The sequence below is a fragment of the Pelodiscus sinensis genome, chromosome 9 (genome assembly GCF_049634645.1).
Source record: "Pelodiscus sinensis isolate JC-2024 chromosome 9, ASM4963464v1, whole genome shotgun sequence".
Classification (NCBI taxonomy): domain Eukaryota; kingdom Metazoa; phylum Chordata; order Testudines; family Trionychidae; genus Pelodiscus; species Pelodiscus sinensis.
In genome coordinates this window covers 1,543,273-1,567,817 of record NC_134719.1, presented here as the reverse complement: position 1 = coordinate 1,567,817, position 24,545 = coordinate 1,543,273, and the positions used below count along the sequence as shown (strand labels likewise).

The 24,545-nt window shown below is 51.7% G+C and overlaps 1 protein-coding gene across 1 annotated transcript in view; it reads left to right on the top strand.

Moving 5' to 3' along the window:
- The first annotated feature begins 10,078 nt into the window (after nucleotides 1-10,078).
- ZSWIM5 (zinc finger SWIM-type containing 5) overlaps nucleotides 10,079-24,545 on the top strand; it is a 162,080-nt gene continuing 147,613 nt past the window's right edge. Inside the window, exon 1 of the mRNA XM_075935847.1 lies at nucleotides 10,079-10,426. Coding sequence (XP_075791962.1) covers nucleotides 10,279-10,426 — 148 coding nt within the window. The 5' untranslated portion in view covers nucleotides 10,079-10,278. The remainder of the gene's footprint in view (nucleotides 10,427-24,545) is intronic.

Here is a 24,545-nt window from a genome sequence, read left to right as displayed (position 1 = left end):
ACTACGGGCAGCCAATGGGTGGGGAGGACCCCGAGTTACTGCAGAGAATTCTCTCCCTGGGTGGCTCGCCCGCATGCTGAGGGTCCTAGGGCTTGTCTGGACTGACCGGAGGGTTGATGCTGCAGCGGTCGATCTTCTGGTGTTTGATTGAATGTGTGTGTGTGGGGGGGGGGGGCGTCTACACGGCAATAAAAGTCCCGCTTCACGGCGGTGCTGGCCCCGGTCAGCTGCTGGGCCGCACAATTGCCATGTGGATGCCCTGGCTCAGGCCGGAGATCTGGGAGCCTGTGCCTGGGACCTGCGTGTTACTGCAGGGGGCCCTGACCACGGCAACACCTCTCCGGGCCGGGTGAAAATGGGGAGTGTCCTCTGGCTGCCCTGACTGCGGAGTGTGTGGCGGGCAGAAGCCTGGTGCCTACTGGTGCCAAGGCCCTCGCAGCCCCCTCTGTCCAGAGCCTGTTTCCTTCCTGAGCGGAGGGTGAGACCAGCCCTGCCTGCAGGGGAAGCAGGGACTCAGCCCTGCCTGCAGCTGTTCTGCGGGGCCCAGGTCTCTCCGCATGAAGCAGCAACTTGGGTGTTTAATCCCCCCGGGCCCAGCTCCGCAAGCAGCAAACCGGGAAGGCAACCCCTGAACGAACTGCAGGTCCAGCCAGTCCCTGCTTGGCTCTGCTCCCCACCGTCCTGCGTGAGCCCTTTGCCGGTGGGGGCAGGTCGCGGGTCGGAGGCGCCAAAGCCTTAGACTCCAGTCCTGTCCAGCACCCTCTTTGCATTCCTGCGTGGCCAGCCGCAGCGGGACCGGGGCCGGAGTTACTGGCAGGTGGAGCCGCCTGGAGGGGAATTTCTGTGTAGCCGGGCATAGTTGTCCCGGCGCCAGCAGCTGCTGCCAGGATGGTGGCGGCGCGGGGTCAGGCCCAGCTCCCCGGCCATTCATAAAAACCCAACTCCCCTCGCTTGGCTCGGTTCCAGCTGGCGCCCTGCACAGGGGGAGCGAGCCAGCCGTGCCCACTGCTGAACGCAGAGCACGTGTCGTCGCCGCGGCCCGCTCGTTAGGAGCAGATTTAAGGGCAGCGTCGTGCCTGCCGTGTCCCCTGGCTGTGGGGCCGGAGCACAGAGCTGGAGGGGGCCAGGGGCCAGGCTGCGGGTGCATCTCTGGAATCTCTGAGCGGGGGCAGAGCTGTGGGGGGACAGGCATGTAGCTTGCAGGGAGCATGTGCAGCACGGGAGAGCTGGAGGGTCTTTCTAAATCCAGGGCACCTCCCCCCTTCCTGCGGCGGGATGGGCTGTGAGTCCGGCCAGGAGAACTAGAACAGCCCTGGGAGAACGGGTCACCTTGGAGTGGGTTTTGCTCAGAAAGCAGAGCCGGGAGCAACGGCCCTTCCTGCCCTCCCAAGCTTGGGCCCCTGTGCCGGCTCTTGGGCCTTGCTCCGTGGGGTACTGGAGGCTAAGGAGGAATCAGTGGGAGGCGCTGCAGCCCACCTCCCACCAGGATCCCAGCCACAGGCCGGGCACTACAGTGAGAAACCCCCACCCCCAAAGACCGTACGGTCTAACCAGCCCAGCCCACAGGTAGCGAGAAGGAGACAACCGCTGAGCAGAAGACTGGGTGGCTGAGGCCATTAAGTGACTTGGACAAGGTCACGCAGGAGTCGGTGGCAGAGCCAGCCACAGGGCCTAGCGCTTGTGACACTTCGTTCAGCCCCGCAGGCCCTGTGGGATTTGAGGAGGGCTGTGCGGGGAGCCAGACAGATGCCTGGCCTGGAGGATGCGGCAGAGATTGGGCTTTTGGGGCGAAGGAAGCAGTGAGGAGAGGGGACGGGGCAGGCGGGGAGGGCAGAGCTCACCTCCAGGGAGCAAGCAGTGATGGGTTCCAGGAAGGGGTGACGTGCTTGGAGCAATGGGAGAGGATGGGGGGAGCAAACAGCATTGTCATGAAGTTTTGGTCCCTGGCTTCCTCGGCCCCACGTCTGTGTCTGGTCTCCATGGCTACGTCTACACTGGCCCCTTTTCCGGAAGGGGCATGTAAATTTCACGAGTCGTCGTAGGGAAATCCGCGGGGGATTTAAATATCCCCCGCGGCATTTAAATAAAAATGTCCGCCGCTTTTTTCCGGCTTTTAAAAAAGCCGGAAAAGAGCGTCTAGACTGGCCCCGATCCTCCGGAAAAAGCGCCCTTTTCCGGAGGCTCTTATTCCTTTGAAGTAGGAATAAGAGCCTCCGGAAAAGGGCGCTTTTTCCGGAGGATCGGGGCCAGTCTAGACGCTCTTTTCCGGCTTTTTTAAAAGCCGGAAAAAAGCGGCGGACATTTTTATTTAAATGCCGCGGGGGATATTTAAATCCCCCGCGGATTTCCCTACGACGACTCGTGAAATTTACATGCCCCTTCCGGAAAAGGGGCCAGTGTAGACGTAGCCCATGTCTGCGGCGGTTGCCAGGCTGTGGTGGTGCTTGGCTCAGGGAAGCTTCTCTCCTGCCAAGAAGGGTGGCCCAAGGCCCTTGCCTCTGATCCTGCCTCCTAGGCAATCTGCAGCCACAGTCCTGGGTATCCCGGCCTCCCCCGCTGCCTCTGCCCTCTGTGTGACTCCCCTCAGGGCCCAGGAGGGGTCCCTCGCGAGGCTGGGAGGGGAACAGGGCCCTCGTCCCCAAGTCGTCGCCCTGGCAGGAGCCGGCCCAGGCTGCTTTGGAGCCGGGAGACTGACAGGCTGAGGGGGGCCGGCGTGAGGCAGAATCCCAGGCGGGGCGGGAAGGACGAAGCAGAGCTGTGGCCATCCGGGCGCCCGTTCTCGGCGAGCCCTGAAAGGTGCCGACATGCCCATGTGAAGGCAGCCGAGTCCTGCATGTGGCTGCTCCGTGGCCCCCACCACCCCCAGGCTTCCCGAGCAGCCGGCATGGAGATGAGACATGTTCTTGCCTCCCCTGCCCACCCGTGCTAGGCTCGTTCTTCAGAGCCAGGCCCTGTGTCCAGCGCTAACGTCCGCCTGGGCGAGCTCTCCGAGCGGGCTGTCGGCGCGGGACTCTCCTAGGTCCTTCCACCCACAGGAGGAGGAGATGGAGAAGGCTCAGCACGGTCTGGACCAACTTCCTGACCGTGGGATGTGCGGCGGCTTCCTGGCGAAGGGAGCTGCATGGCAGGGGCCATTGAAACCAGCGCCCTGGAGAACGGACTGTAAGAGACACGGGCCTCGGGGAGAGGGGAACCGCTAGAGGGAGCCTGCAGGCTGTAGGGCTGCAGGGGCCATGGGCAGCCCGAGGGCCACCAGCAGCCCACGGGGGTTCTGGCCCACGATTTTGTGGACCGTTTCCTCCGCATCGGTTTTTCCCGACTGGTGTTGTTACAGCCACACGCACTACAGCTGTGTCCAGACTGCATCCTTCTGCCGACAGAGGGATGCAAATCAAGCACTTCAGAAATGCAAATGAGCCTGGGATTTAAATATCCCGGGCTTCATTTGCATACTCACCCTCGGACACCGGGCCGATCACGCGCCCTTTCGAAAGCGATAGTAAAGTCTAGCCGCAGCTCTGCCGACAGCGGGGAGCTTTTCCGGCAGATCCTGTACTCCTCATTTTTTGAGGCGCCGCGGCTACACTTCACTTTCACTTTCGAAACGGCCCGTGATCGGCATAGCGCCCGAGCGTGAGTATGCAAATGAAGCCCGGGATATTTAAATCCCAGGCTCATTTGCATTTCCGAAGTGCTTTATTTGCATCCCTCGGTTGGCAGAGGCATGCAGTCTAGATGTAGCCGTAAAGCCAAGGCAGAGCCGCTTCCCTCGGCAGCCAATCGCAGCGCTGCTACGGCTCAGGTGCCCCCCGCCATGTAGTCCAGGCACGTAAGCGCAATTAGCAAAACTACCCGTCTCGGGAGGCTGTCTTGGGGAGCGCCGGCCCCGGGCGCTTGGCGCTTGGCGGGGGGAGCGCCGGCCCTGGGTGCGCGGCGCTTGCGGGGGGGGGGGGGCGGGAGTGCCGACCCTGGGCGCGCGGCGCTTGCGGGTGGGGGGAAGCGCCGGCCCCGGGCGCGCGGCGCTTGAGGGTGGGGGCGCCGGCCCCGGGCGCGCAGCCCTTGGAGGGGGCCCCACCCCCGGGCACGTGGCTATGGGGGGGGCCGCCCCCGGGTATGCGGCTATGGGGGGGGCCGCCCCCGGGCGCGCAAGTGTCCCCGCCCCCTGGTGCCCAGCGGGCGAACGGCCACGCCCCCTGGCGCCCGACAACCTCAAATGTTTGGGGAGCACTGTGATAGAGCATAGGTTCCCAAACCCTCTTAATCCCCCCCCTCCCAAGAAAGAGCCCGGTCCATCCAGTAAAAAAATCCAGGGGAGGATGGAGCATCTCAGGCCGCCTTAAAAGGGCAATGCCTGCTCTGCTCTTAAAAGGGCAACCTTTTTATTTTTTGTTTGCTCAACAAGTTTTGTTGCTATTTTTTGGGGGGTGGGACATGGGGTTTCTCAAAAATCAAAAAGGGGGCGTGATACCAAATAGTTTGGGAACCACTGTGATAGAGGCAGCACAGGGAGGGAGCAACTAGTTGACTATCCTGTTGACTATCTGATAAGCATTTGCTTATCGAATTGTCAAGTAGTCAACTAGTCCTTAACATCCCTAAGTGAAACATGATACTTTTAATGCTTTGAGCATCATTCCCAGGTGACCAATCATATATTATTTTATTGTGGCATATAAACCCACTAACCATAAATACCTCCACTCTGGGACATATTTTGTGCCGCGCTCCCTAACCTCCACGCCTGTTTCTGGCTAGCTAGCTATTCAGTGAACGTCACTAACAGCACCGGAGAGGCCTGGCCCATCTCATCTCACAATCACTGCAGAATGGCGGCTGTAAACAAGGATCAGCAGTGTCTGATACACCCGTTGTCACAGAATCCGACTGCAAACTCCTCTCGGGGGTATGCCCGCGAACACGGCAACCCAGCAGAGTTGTGTTGTCTAGCAGGGCTATCACCATACTCAACCCCTGTAGAGAACCTGTCAACAGTTGTCTATGCTCAAAGCACAGTAGAAATGTTAACTGTCACTCAATACCCTGTTGAAGCAAAATGCAGGACAATGTAGCACTTTAAAGACTAACAAGATGGTTTATTAGATGATGAGCTTTCGTGGGCCAGACCCACTTCCTCAGATCAAATAGTGGAAGAAAGTAGTCACAACCATATATACCAAAGGATACAATTAAAAAAATGAACAAATATGAAAAGGACAAATCACATTGCAGAACAGGAGGGGGATGCAAGGGGGGGGGGAAGGAAGGAAGGTAAGTGTCTGTGAATTGATATTAGAGGTAGGGAGAGTGGGATGTTTGTGAGTTAATGGTATTAGAGGTGATAATTGGGGAAACTATCTTGGTAATGGGTGAGATAGTTCAAATGTTTGTTAAGTCCTTGTTGGAAAGTGTCGAAGTTTAACATGAATGACAGTTCAGAGGATTCCCTTTCAAGTGCAGATGTAAAAGGTCTTTGTAGCAGAATGCAGGTAGTTAAGTCATTTAGAGAGTGTCCTTTCTGGTTAAAATGGCAAGAAACTGTTTTCTCTTTGTGATCTCGTCTGATATCTGTTTTGTGGGCATTAATCCTTTGGCGAAGTGTCTGAGACGTTTGTCCAATGTACATAGCAGACGGACACTTTCGGCACATGATAGCATAGATTATATTTCTGGATGCGCAGGAATATGTGTTCTTGATTTTATAACTCACTTGGTTAGGTCCAATAATGGTATCAGCAGAATGAATATGTGGACAAAGCTGGCAACGGGGTTTGTTGCAAGGGAAGGTACCAGGGTTGGTATTAGTGTGGTATGTCCTATGGTGGTTGGTAAGAATCATCTGGAGGTTAGGTGGTTGTCTATAGAAGACTATGGGTCTGTCTCCCAGAGCCTCTTTGAGTATGGTATCCTGTTCCAATATAGGCTGTAGTTTATTGATAATGTGTTGGACAGGTTTAAGTTGGGGGTTGTAGGTGATGACAAGTGGTGTTCTATTGTTGGTTTTCTTGGGTCTGTCTTGAAGTTGATGGTTTCTAGGTATTCGTCTGGCTCTTTCAATTTGCTTTTTTATTTCTCTGGGTGGGTAGTTGAGATTTATCAATACCCTGTGTGAGGTTGGGAGGCATTGCTTATGTTTTACTGATGGACAAAACGAAGACCTAACGATGGGAAGTGACTTTCACTCGCCTGAAGCGCCAGGAGATAGCAAGTTAGTGGTGAAACTGGGAGTAGCTTAGAGCTCTGGAAATTGCTTCTTTTTTTTAGACCCTCTTCCTCTCTTTTCTACAGTGTGATGGGGAAGCCGTCCTGCAGTGGCCTACCAAAGGTTAAATCCAGCCCTGGGAGAGGCAAATAGAAGCCAATTAGGGCCCAGCTGGGGCACTATAAATTGGGGCCCGGGCGAGGAGAAGAGGAAATTCTTGCTCCAGCTGTGGGGGAAGAAGGACCTGGCTGCTGCAAGCTTGAGAGGTGCCTGTGACAGAGCAGGGCTGGGCCAAGGCAGGCAGAGCTGGGGTGCTCTAGCCAAGCAAACTCCCAGGCTGCGGCCTTGCTTACATTACAGGGCCTGAGGGTCCTGGTCTCCAAGGAGCCGCCAAGGCAGGAGAAGGCAGCAGGTCCTCACCCCCTTGCCAATGAGGAGTGGCCATTTCAGGCTGCAGTTTGCCCTAAGGCAGGGCTAGATGATGACTGGCAGTGGGTCATTCAGACAAGTGGGTACAGGAGTTTGGGGGTTCCCTGGGAGTGAGGACCCCAGAGTGCAGGGGCAGTGCCATGGAGCAGTACCGTGAGGGAAGGGACATGAGGCCTCAACCAGAGCAGCAGACAGGTAACTGAGGGCGAGGCCCCGGCCAGCAGAACGTGCCTCGAGGCTGAAGAGCGCATTCCTGAGGAGACCAGCAGGAGGCGCCGTGACAATTTATATTTAGCAAAAGGCTTGAATGAGGGAACAAGTGAGATTTTGCTAGTGGCTTTTGCTGGTGTCAGGAAGCCCCGAAGAAAAGGCGCTGGGTTTTGTGGAGCTCCGCAGACTCTTTCTGCGCTCGGTGGCTGCGTCTACACTGGCATGATTTTGTGCAAATACTTTTAACGGAAAAATTTTTCCGTTAAAAGTATTTGCGCAAGAGAGCGTCTATACCGGCATGTGCCTTTGCGTAAAAGATTTGCTTTTGCGCAAAAGCATCTGTGCCAGTGTAGACGCTCTCTTGCGCAAGAAAGCTCCGATGGCCATTTTAGCCATCGGGCTTTCTTGCTCAAGAAATTGATGTTACCTGTCTACACTGGCCTCTTGCGCAAGAGGACTTATCCCTGAGTGGGCGTGTCAGAGTATTTGCACAAGAACCACTGATTTTGTACATTACAACGTCAGTGTTCTTGCGCAAATACTTGCGGCCAGTGTAGACAGGCAGCAAGATTTTGAGCAAAAGCGGCTGCTTTTGCGCAAAATCATGCCAGTCTAGACGCAGCCAGAGGCTATGTCTACACTCGTGGCTTCTTGTGCCAGAAATATGCAAATGAGGCTAAGCATGGAATATTGCTGAGCCTCATTTGCACACCTAATGAGCCGCCATTTTTGCAGAAGAGGCTCTTGCGCCAGAAGGAGCTGTCTACACTGCTCATTCTTGCGCAACAAAAACTCTCTTGCGCATGCTATTACGCCAATTACTTTTCAGGAAGAGCGGCATTGCGCAAGAGGGTTTTTGTTGCGCAAGAAGGGGCAGTGTACATAAGACCATAAGAACGGCCATACTGGGTCAGACCAAAGGTCCATCTAGCCCAGTAGCCTGTCTGCCGATAGTGGCCAGCACCAGGTGCCCCAGAGGGGAAGGACCGAAGACAATGATCAAGTGATTTGTCTCCTGCCATCCCTCTCCAGCCTCTGACAAACAGAGGCCAGGGACACCAATTCTATCCCCTGGCTAATAGCCTTTCATGGACCTAACCTCCATGAAATTATCTAGCTTCTCTTTAAACTCTGTTATAGTCCTAGCCTCACAGCCTCCTCTGGCAAGGAGTTCCACAGGTTGATTGCACGCTGTGTGAAGAAGAACTTTCTTTTATTAGTTTTAAACCTGCTACCCATTAATTTCATTTGGTGTCCTCTAGTTCTTCTATTATGGGAATTAATAAATAACTTTTCTTTATCAGCCCTCTCCACACCACTCATGATTTTATAGACCTCTATCATATCCCCCCTCAGTCTCCTCTTTTCTAAACTGGAGAGTCCCAGTCGCTTTAACCTCTCCTCATATGGGACCCGTTCCAAACCCCTAATCATTTTAGTTGCCCTTTTCTGAACCCTTTCCAAGGCCAAAATATCTTTTTTGAGGTGAGGAGACCATATCTGTACACAGTATTCAAGATGTGGACGTACCATAGTTTTTATACAGGGGCAGTAAGATATTCTGGGTCTTATTTTCTATCCCTTTCCTAATAATTCCTAGCATCCTATTTGCCTTTTTGACGACCGCTGCACTCTGTATGGAAGTTTTCAGAGAACTGTCCACGATAACTCCAAGATCTCTTTCCAGATTTGTCGTAGCCAGATTAGCCCCCATCATACTGTACGTATAGTTGGGGTTATTTTTCCTGATGTGTATTACTTTACTCTTTTCGCCCTGCACCTAGATGTGTCCAGGGATTTAACAGTGATTTCATTTCCCCTGGTGCCACCGCAGACTGCCTTAGCCCTGGGGGGTCTCATGCCCCACTACCCTGCCTCCTCTCCCCTTTCAGGCCCTCCTTCCCCAACCCAGCCCCCCTCTCACTCTGGGGGGGGGGTCTTGCTTGCCTACCGATGCCCCCAGGATCCCTGCCGCCTTCTCCCCCCTTCAGATCTGCTCTCCACACCCTGTTGTGCCCCCCAGAATCTCCCCCACCTGGGCTCCCTTCCCCTCACAGTCTCCCCTCAGAATCTTCCCCTTCTTGCCCCCCCAGAATTTCCCCCCACCTGGGCCTCTTGTCTCCCCTCAGGATCTCCCCCACCCGGACCTGTTTCCCCGCCCCTAGTCTCCCCCCAGGATCTCCCCCACCCGGGTACCCCAGGATCTCGCCCCCCAGGATCTCCCCCACCCGGACCCCTTCCCTGCCCCTAGTCTCCCCTCAGGATCCCCCCACCTACCCCACCCAGAATTTCCCCCCACCCGGACCCCTTGTCTCCCCCCAGGATCTCCCCCACCCGGGCCCCCTTCCCCGCCCCTTGTCTCCCCTCAGGATCTCCCCCCAGGATCTCCCCCACCCGGACCCCTTTCCTGCCCCTTGTCTCCCCCCAGGATCTCCCCCACCCGGACCCCTTCCCTGCCCCTTGTCTCCCCTCAGGATCTCCCCCACCCGGACCCCTTTCCTGCCCCTTGTCTCCCCCCAGGATCTCCCCCACCCGGACCCCTTCCCTGCCCCTTGTCTCCCCTCAGGATCTCCCCCCAGGATCTCCCCCACCCGGACCCCTTTCCTGCCCCTTGTCTCCCCCCAGGATCTCCCCCACCCGGACCCCTTCCCTGCCCCTTGTCTCCCCTCAGGATCTCCCCCACCCGGACCCCTTCCCTGCCCCTAGTCTCCCCTCAGGATCCCCCCACCTACCCCACCCAGAATTTCCCCCCACCCGGACCCCTTGTCTCCCCCCAGGATCTCCCCCACCCGGGCCCCCTTCCCCGCCCCTTGTCTCCCCTCAGGATCTCCCCCCAGGATCTCCCCCACCCGGACCCCTTTCCTGCCCCTTGTCTCCCCCCAGGATCTCCCCCACCCGGGCCCCTTTCCTGCCCCTTGTCTCCCCTCAGGATCTCCCCCCCCCCGCCTACCCCCCCAGGATCTCCCCCACCCGGCCCCCTTCCCCGCCCCAGTCTCCCCCCAGAATCCCCCCCCCGCGGTCCCGGCCCCGCCCCGCCAGTCTCCGCCCCCGCCCGCCCTCGGCCGGCTCAGTCGCTCGCAGCCATGGCGGAGGGAGGCGAGGGCGACGGGCTGCTCCGGCCGCCGCTGCCCGCCGGGGCGCCGGGCCCCAAGCGCCTGTGCTCGCGGGCCGGGCCGGCGGCGCTGGCGGGGCTCGGGGCGGCGCCGGGGGCCCGGCTGGGGGCCGGCGGGGCGGGCGGCGGGGGCCCGGCGCTGGCGGGGCGGCGCGGGCCGGGGGCCGCGCGGCTGCTGCAGCCCGAGTCGCTGCTGGACGCGGCGGCCAAGCGGGTGGCGGCGGGCTGGGCCTTCGAGCGGGTGGAGGGCCGCTTCCAGCGCATCCCCGAGCCCGTGCAGCGCCGCATCGTCTACTGGAGCTTCCCCCGCAGCGAGCGCCAGATCTGCATGTACTCCAGCTTCCAGCCCGGCCCCGGCCCGGCCCCCGCCGACGACAGCCCCGCGCCCGCGCCGCCCGCGCCCGCCGACGGGCTGCCCTTCCGCCGCGGCGCCCGCCTGCTCGACACCGGCGCCGTGGACAACGTGCTGCAAGTGGGTGAGTGGCCCGGCGCCCCGGCCGCCCTGCGCGCCGCCCCGGTGCCCTGCGGCGCCCCCAGCGCTTCCCCCGCCGCCCCCGCTGCCCTGCGGCGCCCCCAGCGCTTCCCTCTCCTTCCCCGGTGCCCTGCGGCGCCCCCAGCGCTTCCCCCTCCTCCCCCGGTGCCCTGCGGCGCCCCCAGCGCTTCCCCCTCCTCCCCCGGTGCCCTGCGGCGCCCCCAGCGCTTCCCCCTCCTCCCCCGGTGCCCTGCGGCGCCCCCAGCGCTTCCCCCTCCTCCCCCGGTCCCCTTCCTCGCCCCCAGCGCTTCCCCCTCCTCCCCCGGTCCCCTTCCTCGCCCCCAGCGCTTCCCCTCGCCCCCAGCGCTTCCCCCTCCTTCCCCGGTCCCCTTCCTCGCCCCCAGCGCTTCCCCCTCCTCCCCCGGTCCCCTTCCTCGCCCCCAGCGCTTCCCCCTCCTCCCCCGGTCCCCTTCCTCGCCCCCAGCGCTTCCCCTCGCCCCCAGCGCTTCCTCCTCCTTCCCCGGTCCCCTTCCTCGCCCCCAGCGCTTCCCCCTCCTTCCCCGGTCCCCTTCCTCGCCCCCAGCGCTTCCCCCTCCTTCCCCGGTCCCCTTCCTCGCCCCCAGCGCTTCCTCCTCCTCCCCCGGTCCCCTTCCTCGCCCCCAGCGCTTCCCCTCGCCCCCAGCGCTTCCCCCTCCTTCCCCGGTCCCCTTCCTCGCCCCCAGCGCTTCCCCCTCCTTCCCCGGTCCCCTTCCTCGCCCCCAGCGCTTCCTCCTCCTTCCCCGGTCCCCTTCCTCTCCCCCAGCGCTTCCCCCTCCTTCCCCGGTCCCCTACGTCGCCCCCAGCGCTTCCCCCTCGCCCCCAGGCTTCCCCCTCGCCCCCAGCCGCCCCTCCTCCTCCTCCTTCCCCGGTCCCCTTCCTCGCCCCCAGCGCTTCCCCTCGCCCCCAGCGCTTCCCCCTCCTTCCCGGTCCCCTTCCTCTCCCCCAGCGCTTCCCCCTCCTTCCCCGGTCCCCTTCCTCGCCCCCAGCCCCTCCTCCTCCCCTAGTCCCCTTCCTCGCCCCCAGTGCTTCCTCCTCCTTCCCTGGTCCCCTTCCTTCCCCTCCGCCTTCCCCTCACCCCCAGCCCCTCCTCCTCCTCCCCCCCAGTCCGCTTCCTCGCCCCCAGCGCTTCCTCCTCGCCCCCAGCCCCTCCTCCTCATTCCCCAGTCCCCTTCCTTCCCCTCGCCCCCAGCCCCTCCTCCCCCTCTCCTAGTCCCCTTCCTCTCCCCCAGCGCTTCCTCCTCCTTCCCTAGTCCCCTTCCTACCCCTCGCCCCCAGTGGTTCCTTCTCCTTCCCTAGTCCCCTTCCTTCCTTCCCCTCCGCCTTCCCCTCGCCCCAGCCCCTTCTCCTATTCCCCTTCCTCTTCCCTTTGCCTTCCCCTCGCCCCCAGCCCCTCCTCCTTCCCTAGTCCCCTTCCCCTCGCCCCCAGCCCCTCCTCCTCCTCCTTCCCTAGTCCCCTTCCCCTCGCCCCCAGCCCCTCCTCCTCCTTCCCTATTCCCCTTCCTTCTCCTTCGCCTTCCCCTCGCCCCAGCCCCTTCTCCTATTCCCCTTTCTCCTTGCCCCAGCCCCTTCTCCTATTCCCCTTTCTCCTCCTTCGCCTTCCCCTCGCCCCAGCCCCTTCTCCTATTCCCCTTTCTCTTCCCTTCGCCTTCCCCTCGCCCTTCCTCCTCCTCCTTCCCTAGTCCCCTTCCTCGCCCCTTCGCCTTCCCCTCGCCCCCCAGCCCTTCCCCTCCTTCCCTATTCCTCTTCCTTGCCCCTTCTCCTTCCCCCTCCTTCCTCTTCCCTTTGCCTTCTCCTTCCTCTCGCCCTCAGTCCTTCCTTCTCCTTTCCTATTCCCCTCGCCCCCAGCCCTTTCTTCCCCTTCCTCTCCCCTTTTCCTTCCTCTCGCCCCCGAGCCCTTCCTTTTTCCTTCCCTATTCCCTTCCTCTCCCTTTCTCCTTCCCCTTGCCCCCAGCCCTTCCTTTCCGTTCCCTGTTCCCCTTCCCATTCTCCTTCCCTTTTTCCGCTTCCCTTCCCCTCTTCCTCTAGCCCTTCCTCCTCCCTTCACTTCATTCCTTCCCCTTCTCCCCCTTCCTTTTCTTTCCCTTCTTTTCCCCCTTCCTCCCCTTCGTTCCCTTCTCACTCCCCTTTTCCCAACCCTTCCTCCCCCCCTTTCCTTTCCTTCTTCCCCTTCATTCCTTCCCTTTTCTCCCTCTGTCTTCCCCTCCCCGTTTTCCTTCCCCTCCTTCTGCCCCCTGGGCTTTCCTCCAAACCTCCCCGCCTCCCTTTCTCTCCTCCTTTCCTTCTCCCCCAGCTCCTTCCCCTTCTCTGTGCTGTCTCCTAGCCCCCTCGCTGCACCTTCCTCTCTTCCCCCCTGCCGCCCCCATATTCCCCTCCTTCCCTTTGCCTCTTCCTTCCCTCCCCAGCCCACCTGGCTTCCCTTTTTCTCTCCCCTCTCCACTTTCCTTCACCCCGTGCCCTTCTTCATTTTCCCAGGGCCCCTCCTTGCCTCTCCCCGCAGCCCCCTCTCCAGTCCCCCCTTCCATCTCTTCAGTCCCTTCCTCCACCTGCCCTTCCCCCGCTCTTCTTCCTCCTTCCCCCATTGCTGTTTGGTCCTCTCTTCCCCCCCCCCCCCCACCGCCTTCCTTCTCCTCCCCACTAGTCTCTCTTCATTCCCCTCTCCTGCCCCCATCATTGTTGCAGGGGATGTGGCTTCCCTGAAGTTTTTCCGCAAATATTTCAGCCTTTTGTCTGGCAGATTTGTTGTGTGACGGTACAATCTTTCCCCCATTCCCCCTCCCTCCGCTGCCCTGGATCTTCCCTGTGGGCAGTAATCACATTGGATTTCTCCTGGCAAATGCCAACTCCCTCCCAGCCTGACTTTGAAATGGGGTGGGCTAATTGCTTTCCCATTTCCCTCTGCCTGGGACTGGGTGTATGCGCTTGTCAAAGGACTGGGCAGCCCAGACTGCAGCTGCCTGAATCTGGATTCAATCGATTCCTTTGAAAATGAGAAAACTGAGTGAATCCCAAACCAAATGCCTTTCCCAGGCAGCACCTCCCTTGAAATATGTGCCCCTCCACCCCTCCCAGCTGTGCTTCCTAGGGCTGGACTGACAATAAGAGCTGCAGATGAAAAATGTGAACTCCTACACACAGCCCTTGTGAATGTGGGGGTGCTTCTGGTTGTGCTGAAACCAGGCCCGGATGGGTTTATAAATCCCCCGTGTTTCACTAAATACAATTCATCATTGGCCTTTGTTTTGTGTGCGTGCGTCTTTCACTTTTTCTTGAAAAAACGAGGGAAGATTTTCTCCCCGTCTTTCCCCTTCCAAGTCTTGCTAATCTCATTAAATCCATAAATACTGCGAATTGGATTTGTTCCATGGGTTGGGAGGCAGAAAATAAAATGAATTGTTTGACACTGACAAGTTGGGTGGACGATTAGGTGCGTGTAGTGTATTGTGTGTAGTGTGTGTGAGAGATTTGGAGCGTTTATTGAAGAGGGTTTTTTTTGCTATCACTGACAAACGGAATATGGAAAATGTGCCATTGTTTTGGATTCTATTAGTAGAAGGGTTTTTTTTTTTAAATTTAGGGGGGCTGGAAGGGGACTTGTAGTGAATGGAAAATGTATTTGCACCATCAGAAATCTGCTTGTACACATGTATGTACTTAGAGAAGCAAATTGCAGCATTAAATAAATGGTTTCTGGTTATTATTGAAAGTGGTTGGAATGAGCGTTCCCATTAAAACAATATTGTGCTACAATTTGGTTTGCTAATGTGAAATGTAAATTCATCCTGGAATCGAGAAGGAAGTTTGGGTTGTGTTTTTTTTAGGAATGATTAATTCTGCCAAGGTTATTTTTGAACATTATATTTTCTGAATTGAAAGTGGGTTGTATAAATAATTACATTGTGGACAGTCTATATAGAAAAGAACTTTATTAACGTGTTTCTGTGTTTTGACATAGAAAATTCTTACTTTACTAAGCCATTTAATAAAAAATAACAGTAGTCTTTTTAAGATTATTTTTTATTTATACCCTTTTTGTCAATCTATATTTTCTACAGGGTGGTTTGAGATGTCTAGTTTGCTTAAAATAATTTGAAACTGCAAGGCAAACATTTTTTTTTTTATAGGGAGGGAAGTGGTTCAGAAAGATTTTAAAATTAGAAAAATGACTTAGTATGGGAAATGTTTTATTAAACTGCCTATTAAAGTATGGATCAAAGCAACAGCAGATGTGGGAATAGGTGACTTAGTTCATCAGCAGATGAGGGTTTGAAAATGAGATTGATTTTGTGTGATTTTTTTTAAGGACTTTTTCACTCATACAAGTATGGAAGGTAGGTATGGTAAGTTACTATTGTAAATGATTACTGTGAACTTTAGGTGTGTGCGCGTGAGGTATGTGAAAGATAAAATAGTATGATTTCTAAGTGGTGGCACTAAAAAAGATATTTGAATTTTGCCAAAGTTCCCTGTCCTCATTAAATTTCTCCTGGTCTGTTGTGCCAATGGTTGAAGCCTATAAGAAGGTAGGATACTTGTGTGTCTACCATTCATATTTCTTGATAAGATGAGATTAGAGATCCCAACCACTAGTTTCTGAATGCTAAAATTTTGTATCAGATTCTATGTTTTGGAAATATCTGCTGCATAACTTGGGAATGAGTTAATAAAAAAAGAATATTACTGCTGGACAGGCGCAAGAAGTTCCTTTTGTTTTTGTAGAAGCCGGCGTGCCATGCACAGAGAGGGTAACTTCTTTTCCAATAGTCATGTGGAGATGGGGCGGGATTTAACAATCCCCCCCCCCTTTTTTTTGGTCTAAAAGTTTGCAAATTGTAGATCAAATGATAACAGGCTTGCACTGTGATGGCATGAAAGACTGTTAGTTTAGAGGGGATGGAATAGTTCCATGGTAACATTCCGTTACCGAGTTGAGCCAAAAGAAGATTTAAATAAAACAAAATGCTTTGAAAGGCTGCATGTGTTTCATAGAGATAATAGGCATAGAAAACAATAACAACAAAACCCAAACACCCCCCCCCCTCCAAAAACCAAAACAATGTTTTCTGCTAACTTTATCCGTTCTGATAATGTCCTTTGTGGTAGCCCGACTAACAAAGATGTAATGGCTTGCGAGTCCCACGAGGTTTTTACATTAAGATAGGAATAATGATGCCAGCTTGTATGGGAACCGTTATATTTCAACAGTCTTGGCTTTCTTGAGTCTTACCAGTATTAAATCAGAATTATTGTTTGCCTCAAATGATCTCTTTCATGGACAGCTATAAATCACATGGTTAGTCATAAAAAACAGATGTTTACATGGTTGAATTTTTGACCTGCCTACTCAGGCCTGCAAAAATAGCATGAATGTGCAATTCCATTTTTTTGTGACTGAAAAGTGGTTTTGAAATGAGAGAAGTACACACAAACCAAAAAAGCTCTCCCATTTGAAAATTGCGGACGATGTAAATGTGGAGAAGGTTGTAATAATTTGGACAAGTGGCTTTGGTCTGCGACCCTTTTGTGCCTGCATATCTGTCAGGTTTGGATGACGTGTATGCCACATTATGAATTAATAATTCCTTCATGCTTAGTAAAACTTAAACGAGGCTTAAACCATGATCTCACTGGAGTCATTACATTGATTTTCTTTTGTAAAGAAAGATCTTGGAATTGGAACACAAGCATCTTTGTCTTTCTAAAAACTGCTCAATTATGTGCACAGATCCCCTCTTTGTGTGTGTGTTTTGTTGTTGTTTTTTAAGACAAATAGACAAAAGCATGCAGGAAAGGAATGCAGAAATGCAGGGCTTAATATAAAGCACTGCATGCCGGGACAGCTAAAAGACACAAACCCTTTAACGGCGGAAGTTAATTTTTAACAAGTGCATTCACATAAATATTTATGAATAAAACTTTGATACCCTTTTATATTTGTGGGGAAAAAAAAAGACCTTCAGTAGAGTTGAGAGCAGACTATTCTCCATTATAACAATTCCATGTTCCTACTTTGCATTTTCTAATTTAATATAATATAGTTTGGCCTTGAGTTAACTGGTTTGCTTATGATTATGCAAGTATCTGCGGCAATTTTAGGTCTTTTTTTATTGCTTTTATGATTGTAGCAAGGAAAGGTACATTTTATAATATTCTATAACTATGAAAACTTGTGTACAGAATATTTCTTCTGCAGACTAGGAACACTTAGAGATAAGCCTGTGTACAATCGGGTAGTGGTATGCAATCCAACCATTGGTACATAAACAGAATTTACTTTTGCTGTTAGGAACAATGGAGCATGGCTTAAAAGGGCACTGAATTTGTAAACATACAGACTGAGCAAGTTTTTAGATCTGTTTATAATGTTGAACGCCCATCTGGTATTTCACAGTTCAGAAACTTGTAACTTTCAGCTGGTGATGTCCGGTTCTATTCTGTACACGTAAGCTGCCATATAAAGACTTTGGGGATTTTCTACCTTGGTAGTAGAACTTCAGAGTTACAAATTGACTGGTCAGCTGCACGCCTCATTTGGAACTGGGACTATGCGAGCAGGTGGCAGCAGAGACCAAACCATAAAAAAATAAAAAGGAAGTACAGTACTGTGTTAAATGTAAATCACTTACAGGAAAAAAAAGGATAGTTTTTTTTTTTTAAAGATAAGGCACTATTTCTGAGCTCATTTCATTCAAATTAAGACTGTTAAAAGCAGCATTTTTCTTCTACAGAATTAGCTATTACATAGTCAGCTACAGTAAGTCTGTACCTAGCTGTGAACTTGTGACAGAACCCCCACAACGTTTAGTTCAGAGTTCCGAACAGCCTTTATTCTTGAGGTGTTGGTAACTCTTGTACTGTGCTTGGACAAGGTCTCATATGGTCAGCACGTGTCAGCTGTGGTCTGTCATGCTTGTTCTACAGTGGGAATTTGACGGTACAATTCCATTGCTCTGGAAACCACTTCAGTTCTTTTTTATTTTAGCTTTTTGCGGGGGTCATCGGATGTTTGGTTTAGTTGAAGAGGGAGGATTGTGATAACAGTTCCAAAGCCTTTTTGCAGATGAAATTAATACTAAAACACCCACATTTTTAACTTCACTGAAGCCAGTTTAAAATTTCTTCAAGATTCAAGAGGAAAGTAAGCATTTGGATCCTGCTGCACAAAATGTTTGAATCAAGTCTAAAGTTTATGTATAATCATTTTTTTTTTAAATGTAAACTTCACAGATGTACTGTTGTTCAAAGGTTTAAATATTCCGTGTAGGGTCACTTTACCAGGTTCATTTTATGCCTAAATATGATCAAGTACTTGTTTTGTGCATTCGGCAGCCTCTTCCTGGCATCAGGTTTGGCTTTGGGAATTGCTTGGGTCTGATAGAAAACAGGTTTAAAAACAGATTTAAAATTAACAGCATTTCTTAAAAGAAACTCACCTTGTTTCTCTGATCTCCTGGGACTAACATGGCCACAGCAACTCTGCAAGCAGAGTTTCTTAAGGAATTTTCTCAGCTCAAAATCATAGGTATTGTTTTGGGATGGGGAAATCTTTATTTTTAGTTAGAATAGTTGTCACAAAGTGCTCCTAATTTATTAATAGAACAATTTTTTTTATTTTTACAGAAGGGTTAGTTTGTCCTAATCACATGATCCTGAAGTAATCAATTTGGTCCACTTTTACATGGTACGAGGGAAGTGGGGGCTGCCATGATGGAAACCATTACACATTTTTAAAATGTGTCCTGCCGTTTCCATGTGTAACAATTTGTTCTGAACATTTAAAATGAAATAAGGTTTATTAACCATTAAACTATATTTATTACAGGACCATGCAGATTAGATATTTCTCCAGCGGGTTTTTGCGCATATTACATAACGTTGTATCTTGTGATGATAAAAACAGAGGGAATGTGATTGTTGATACTAAAAAGAAGGCAAGGTCATCTTTGAAAACTGGAATTTTACTTAGCGTATATACTCGATCATAAGCCTAATTTTTTTGGTAAAAAATGACGCAGTAAAGAGCGGGTGTCACCTTACAAATGGGTCATTGTGTTTTCCTTTTTTTTTTTTTTTAATTAACTTGGAAGGGTCGGCAAATTTCAGTGCCCAGCCCAGCAGGGCAAACCTGGTGCATCGGGACATTTTATGTATGTGGAGTGTCTATAGGCATGGAGCCCCCTCATCTCCTGTTCGCCTTTCTGGGTCAACGGGAGTGGTAAGAAGTGGCAGCCAGCACATCCCTTGGCCCATGCTGCTTCCCGCATCTCCCATTGGCTGGGAATGGCGAACAGCAGCCAATGGGAGCTGAGAGGCTCCGTGCCTGCATGCACTCCAGGTAAACAAAATACCATGACGTGCTAGCGGTGACCTGGTACTGTAAGTTTGCAAACTGCTGATATAGAGTTGGCTTATGAATGCATCATGGTGATTTTTACAGGGTTTTTTTTAAGCTGGTGTGTGTGTGGGGGGGGGGGGGGGGTCAGCTTATGCTAGCGTATATACTGGTGTATTTCTCAAGTAGCTTTGCTGCTGGTTTTTGAGTCCTTTTCAGATCTCTGACCAGGCTTTCTGAAGCAGGGTGAGCTTTTGGCTTATTGTTAATTACTGTTGGAAGGGTGGAACTAGTAGGAAGAGGTTAGGAAGATTGCAAAATAATTTACACGTTTGGCCTTGATTTTGGATTTAGAGTTTGATAGAGAACTGAATTACATAGAACAGGTTCTAGTTCTGTAATCTAGAGAATGAGAGTTCTGGTTTGAGTAGCCAATAAAGCTTTTGTGTGTGAGCTTGGGTCATGTATTTTATTCATGTTTAGAACAAGCAAGAGACTTTTCCATTTGCAAATTGCAGTTTGCTCACAATCAATGTTCCTTGTAAGCTGAGCGCTTGGGCGGCCACCCAGGAGAGATTTAGGTGCTGCCCAGCTGTTTAGTAGAGCACCCACCACTGTCCAGAGCTGGCAGCATGTGTTTCTAATGGCAGTGCACATCTGCAGTTGTCTTGGTGCACATCACAAAATTTATTCTGCACATGGGTGGAAAAAATTAGAGGGAACACTAGTTACAATAGACTTTTAGTTTGGTCACATAAGAGATCATTTAGGAAATATTTAACTATTCTAGAATTCCAGCCAAAGAAGATATGTAATTTCTGGAGCTTTGTAGGAGGCAATGCATTTCACTATTATTTAAGATTTCGATGAGAGAAATGTTAGTTATCACCTTTAACCCAAGTTAGACTTTTATGAAAACGTTAAAAAATAAAGTCAAGTCTAATATTTTCAAAAGTGGCCTAAGTTTGTAAGGTAGCATTGTACTTTTAATAAGGCAACTTTGTGCTCTGAAGTAGCTCTTCAGAGAAAATGAGAGTCTCATTTTCTCTGGAGAATCTAGGGGAGATCTTTTACATATGGAAATAAAAGCTGTATTGAGTTCATGTGTCCTTAAGACCCGTAAGCCTAAATCTGTAATTCTGGAGGGAAATGTGAAGACAGGAGAAAGGCAGGCAGTAGGTTTGTTGAGCTTGTTTGTTTAATGCATTTCTTGTGTCTTAGATTAAATTCGGTCCTCATCCCACTAGCAGACAGTCTGTCACATTGGGGCCTTAATTATATTCTCACTTTAGTTAGAAGCAAGAAAGAAAACGACTTGCATAGTTAATATGTTGTGTTCTGCTTAATTTTTGGATTTTGCTTTTAGGTGTCATTTACAGCTCCGTGTTTAGCTGGGATGCAATTTCCCCGTCCTCTGCCCACTTCATGTTCGATTAGAATAGCTGCGGTTGTGAAGGAGGTGGATAGTGAGTTAAGCAGGAACAGTACTTTGTGTGTTTCTTTTTTTAACTAGCCTCGTCACAAGGTAGCCATGGTTAGAAATGATAATCAAGGGACAAAGATTTTTATTGTAGTGCAGCGGTAAGCACTGTACTGAAAGGGTGGTTTTCCTCTGGAGTCCTTTGGGAAGTTGCTGCTCTTTTCCCTTTGGGTCTAGGGTTCAGATTTCTGTGCGCCTGACTCCTTTCTGAGTAATGGAGTTTCTGTAGAATATATTTTTTTCTCGTTGGCTTCATACGGCATTTGATCCTTCACCATGGAATGTAAGGGAATTGTTTCCATTGACTTTGAATTGGAGCAGGCTCAAACCTGTATGCCTGTAGCATTCAGAGAGATGCGTCACTGTTTCCTCCGGAGTGACTGGGCTTGGAAGCTGTTCCTGACGCCTACCGGCCACAAAACTGAGTCCGGTAGGAAGATTCTCTTCTTAGGTATGGGGATCATCCATGAGATCTGTTGGGAACTTGTTGAAATTCCTACCAGAGAGCGATCTATGGACCCTGCTTGGAGGCGTATCTTGTGTCGGCCTCTAGGTACTAAAGCAGGGGCGGGCAATAATTTTTGGCCGGGGGGCTGCTTCAGAAATTTCTGGCGACACCAGAAGGGGTGGGGCCTCAAATGGGGGTCAGGACACTTCTGGGCTTCCCCACCCATAGACCATGATTGGTCTGGGGTGGGGGAGCCCCTTTGCCCTCCCCTTCCCACTGAGCACCCATGCCCCTAGCAGTGGGAGGAGACTTCCTGTGCTCTCCCTCCATCAGGGCCTGGGGGGCGAGGGGAGCGCGCAAAGTTTCCTCCGCCCTACCCCTGCCCTTTGAAGAGCACACGGCACTTCTGAGTGCTGCATGCCGCTGGCAGGGCGGAGGAAACTTTGTGCGCTTCCCCCCATCCCCAGATCCTAATTGGTCTGGGGGCAAGGGCAGCGACAGGGCCTCTGTGGGCTGGATCAACCTGCTTGGCGGGCTGAATCCGGCCCGCGGAGGCCCTTTTGACCACCCCTGTACTAGAGGATACATTTGAAGCTCAGACCTCTTCCGTTTCCATACTGTTCCCCCACACTACTGAAATGAACGTATCTTCTGTTGCCCCTGCTGGGAGTCCCCCTGGTCTGTGTGGTGGAGGCCTAGTGGTTTTCCTTGATCTAGCGACCTGGTTTTTGCATTGGGAGAGACGCTCCATGTGTGTGTCCTGCCCTCCTCCTTCCTTTCTCGTCAGGATGGTTCTCTATGGAAAACCGGCATCTGCCTCGGCTGTTACCTACTTTCTTCAGACATCAGCATCCACTTCCCATCAGGTTTACAGCTGCCTCCTGCAGGATTTTGAATAGGAAAGCAAGCAGTCTGGCCCATTGCACTGTGCTGATGCTCGGGAAAAACGATGGGCAGGCGCAGAGGCATTCAAACTGCCTGTCTGCAGATTCAGAAAACCAGTACAGAATTGGCTCTCGTGTCCAGGCTTGAATTCAAACAGCCCGTAGGGGGTCCTGATCCTGTGACTTGCCGCATGCACATAAAACATTTTAGGAGCAGGGCCATAATCGCCTTTAAAAAACCCACACATAGCTTCTGCAGGAATGGATGCCTTAGCGCTCCATCCCACTCTGTCGACTGGGACAAAAAGAAGGAAGGATTTTTTTCTCAAGTCCTGCTAATGCTCAGAGAGCTTTTTATTTTTAAACCCCAAAGTTTAAATCTAAATCCCTCCTAAATAATCGGGATTTTAAAATGCGTTTGTTTAAGCCCAGACCCATTGGTTACTCGTGTACACGGTTACGCTGTCACATCCCTAATAAATAACATTTGTCCGACTTCTGCTGGTTTATTAACTAATTAATTTACCCGTGTCTGACACTGTCAGATTTGGTGCCTCTGTTGTGTACTGATGCTTCGTTTTACGATTATTCATCTTTGTCTTGTGTTGTAAGCTTAGGAGTGAAAACTGGATTTTGGTTGGCTCTTATGAAAGTGGCTGAATCGATTTACCGCTTTCATACAATCTTGAGCTATTGCTTGCAGCTTTAAACTCTTGTAACTTCTACACGCGGGTGCACGCTGCATTTTGTTGCTCTTCGTGAATCGTTGTGAAAAAGGAGGATTTGAGAAGGAGCAACTGAACATGAAATCCTGGGATACTAGTCCACTTTTAAATGGCACCTCCTCTGCTTGATTGAAATGGGACGTATTCCCTTATGCCAGGGATGGCGAGCCTTTTTTGGGTCAGGGGCCGCTCACCCACAGACACATCAGTTGGGACCGCGCACAAGTGAGAATTAGTGCACGGGGGGGCCCAGGCTAATAGATTTTGAAGCACCAGCATGGGATTGTCAGTGCTGGGGGAGGAGCCCTAAGCCTTGAGGGCTGGATCCAGGCAAGCCGGGGGCCGCATCCAGCCCCCGAGCCTAGGTTCCCCATCCCTGCCTTATGCAGTCAAGATTCAAAGACTTCTGAACCTTCACCAGTACACGATTACCTGGCTAATCACCATTCAGAACAATCCAGCTTCGTGCTCTTGTTGACACGTATTTCTAGTTGCATCTCTCCTTCAACGCACGGTGCTCAGTGCAATTAGGTATTCACTGTTTAAGGTCTTACTCATTTACTCATGCTCAGTTGTTGTTCATTTTATCTGGGCATCCCACATGGGTAGCCCCGAAATGGAGATGGGTCACTCTTAAATGCTCATAATGCTGTGGGATTTATATAGTTTCTTCTTACGACTGGCACGTTGTGTGCACAACAGACTGCGGGTACATTTCATTTAAAGCTTACGTGTTGATGATTGGTGAGAGCATCCCTCCTTATTTGCATTTCTAAGGTGACAATCACTCTTGTAGCCCCATGCCATTATGTGATTTTGACAATCCCATCTCCTGACAAAGTTGCTTCAAATGGAATTGCATCGTACAAAACAATAGTCTGTAAATGAAACTCGCTTTAACAATTCCAGCTATTTAAATACAGGAGCTAGGAAAAGTATTTGTACGTTAAAAAAGAACACACAAGACTTCTTCCTCTACTGGCTATTTTTCCCTTTGGCAAGGCAATTTTATTGATATCTCTAACAATTAATTGATCCTATAGGTTTTAAAATCTCTCTGAAGATTGGAACTGGTTGCACCTCTCTCGTCCGGCACCCTTGGGATCTGACCAGTGCCAAACCAGAGAATTTGCCAGACCAGTGGAGATCAGTATTGTTTAGTAGTATTACCAACACTTCCATTGCTTCCTGGGCCCTTAGGACAGGTCTGCGCTAGACCCGGAAGATTGGCATAAGGTACACAACTCCGTGCCAAGCTTGGCGCTGTTTCTACAGGGGAAGGTCAATGAGAACAAACACACCTGTTGGCTTCCCTTATTACTCGTGAATCGAGGTGTATCTACGCTGACTGGGGCCCCCCTCGGCGTTTGATTTAGTGGGTCCTTACTAGACCCGCTAAATCGAACGCCAGAAGATCAATCATCAGCACGGTAAGTAGAGATGTGGCCTTAGAAGACATTTGGGGGTTAATGAGCTAAATTACAGCACAGAACACTGAGCCAGAACTGGTGGCTGTAAACAAACTTGATGGGATTGTGGGAAACTTGGCCACACCCATGGTAAGTAGACATCCAGCTAAAAATCCTGCCGGACCATGGATGTTGTCGGACTAGAGAGGTTCAACCGATACTTTTTTATTGTTGTCTTCTTTGTCCCTTTTTTTCAAAAGAGTAGTGATGGTTGTTTCTAATGTACTAAATTCTGTTGGCCGGCTCTTTCCTTGCATTTCTCAATGCACACTCAAAATCAAAGCTAGATAAATTGTCTGAATTTGTACCTTTGCTGCAATTCTTTTTCCTCATTGAAGTCTGAGCAACTGTTTTAATCCACACGCAGCCAATAATATCCACAGATGGGTTTCCTGCGATTAAAGGGAGAAATAATGCCCCATTGTATTGACTGAAGGGAGCCAGGGACAATGGGACTAGGAGCTGGGATTTGCAGGAGTGTGGGATGGCTGAGGAGAGGAATAATTTACTCATTTCCCTTATTATGCCTTGATTCTTGCTTGGTTAAGTAGGTAGGCAGTGGAATCGGGTGTCACTGTGCGTGAGCTGAATGGTAGCTTGTACACTTCTGTTCAATTCTTAATTTCTCTCTCCATTTTTACAAGAAATGCCCTTTGTCATTGTGCGGAAAACTGCTCTGCCAACGAGTTTTGCAATTGAATGTTTCCCAGAATTGCTGCTCCAGGCTTCACGCAAGCGGGAAACTGCAG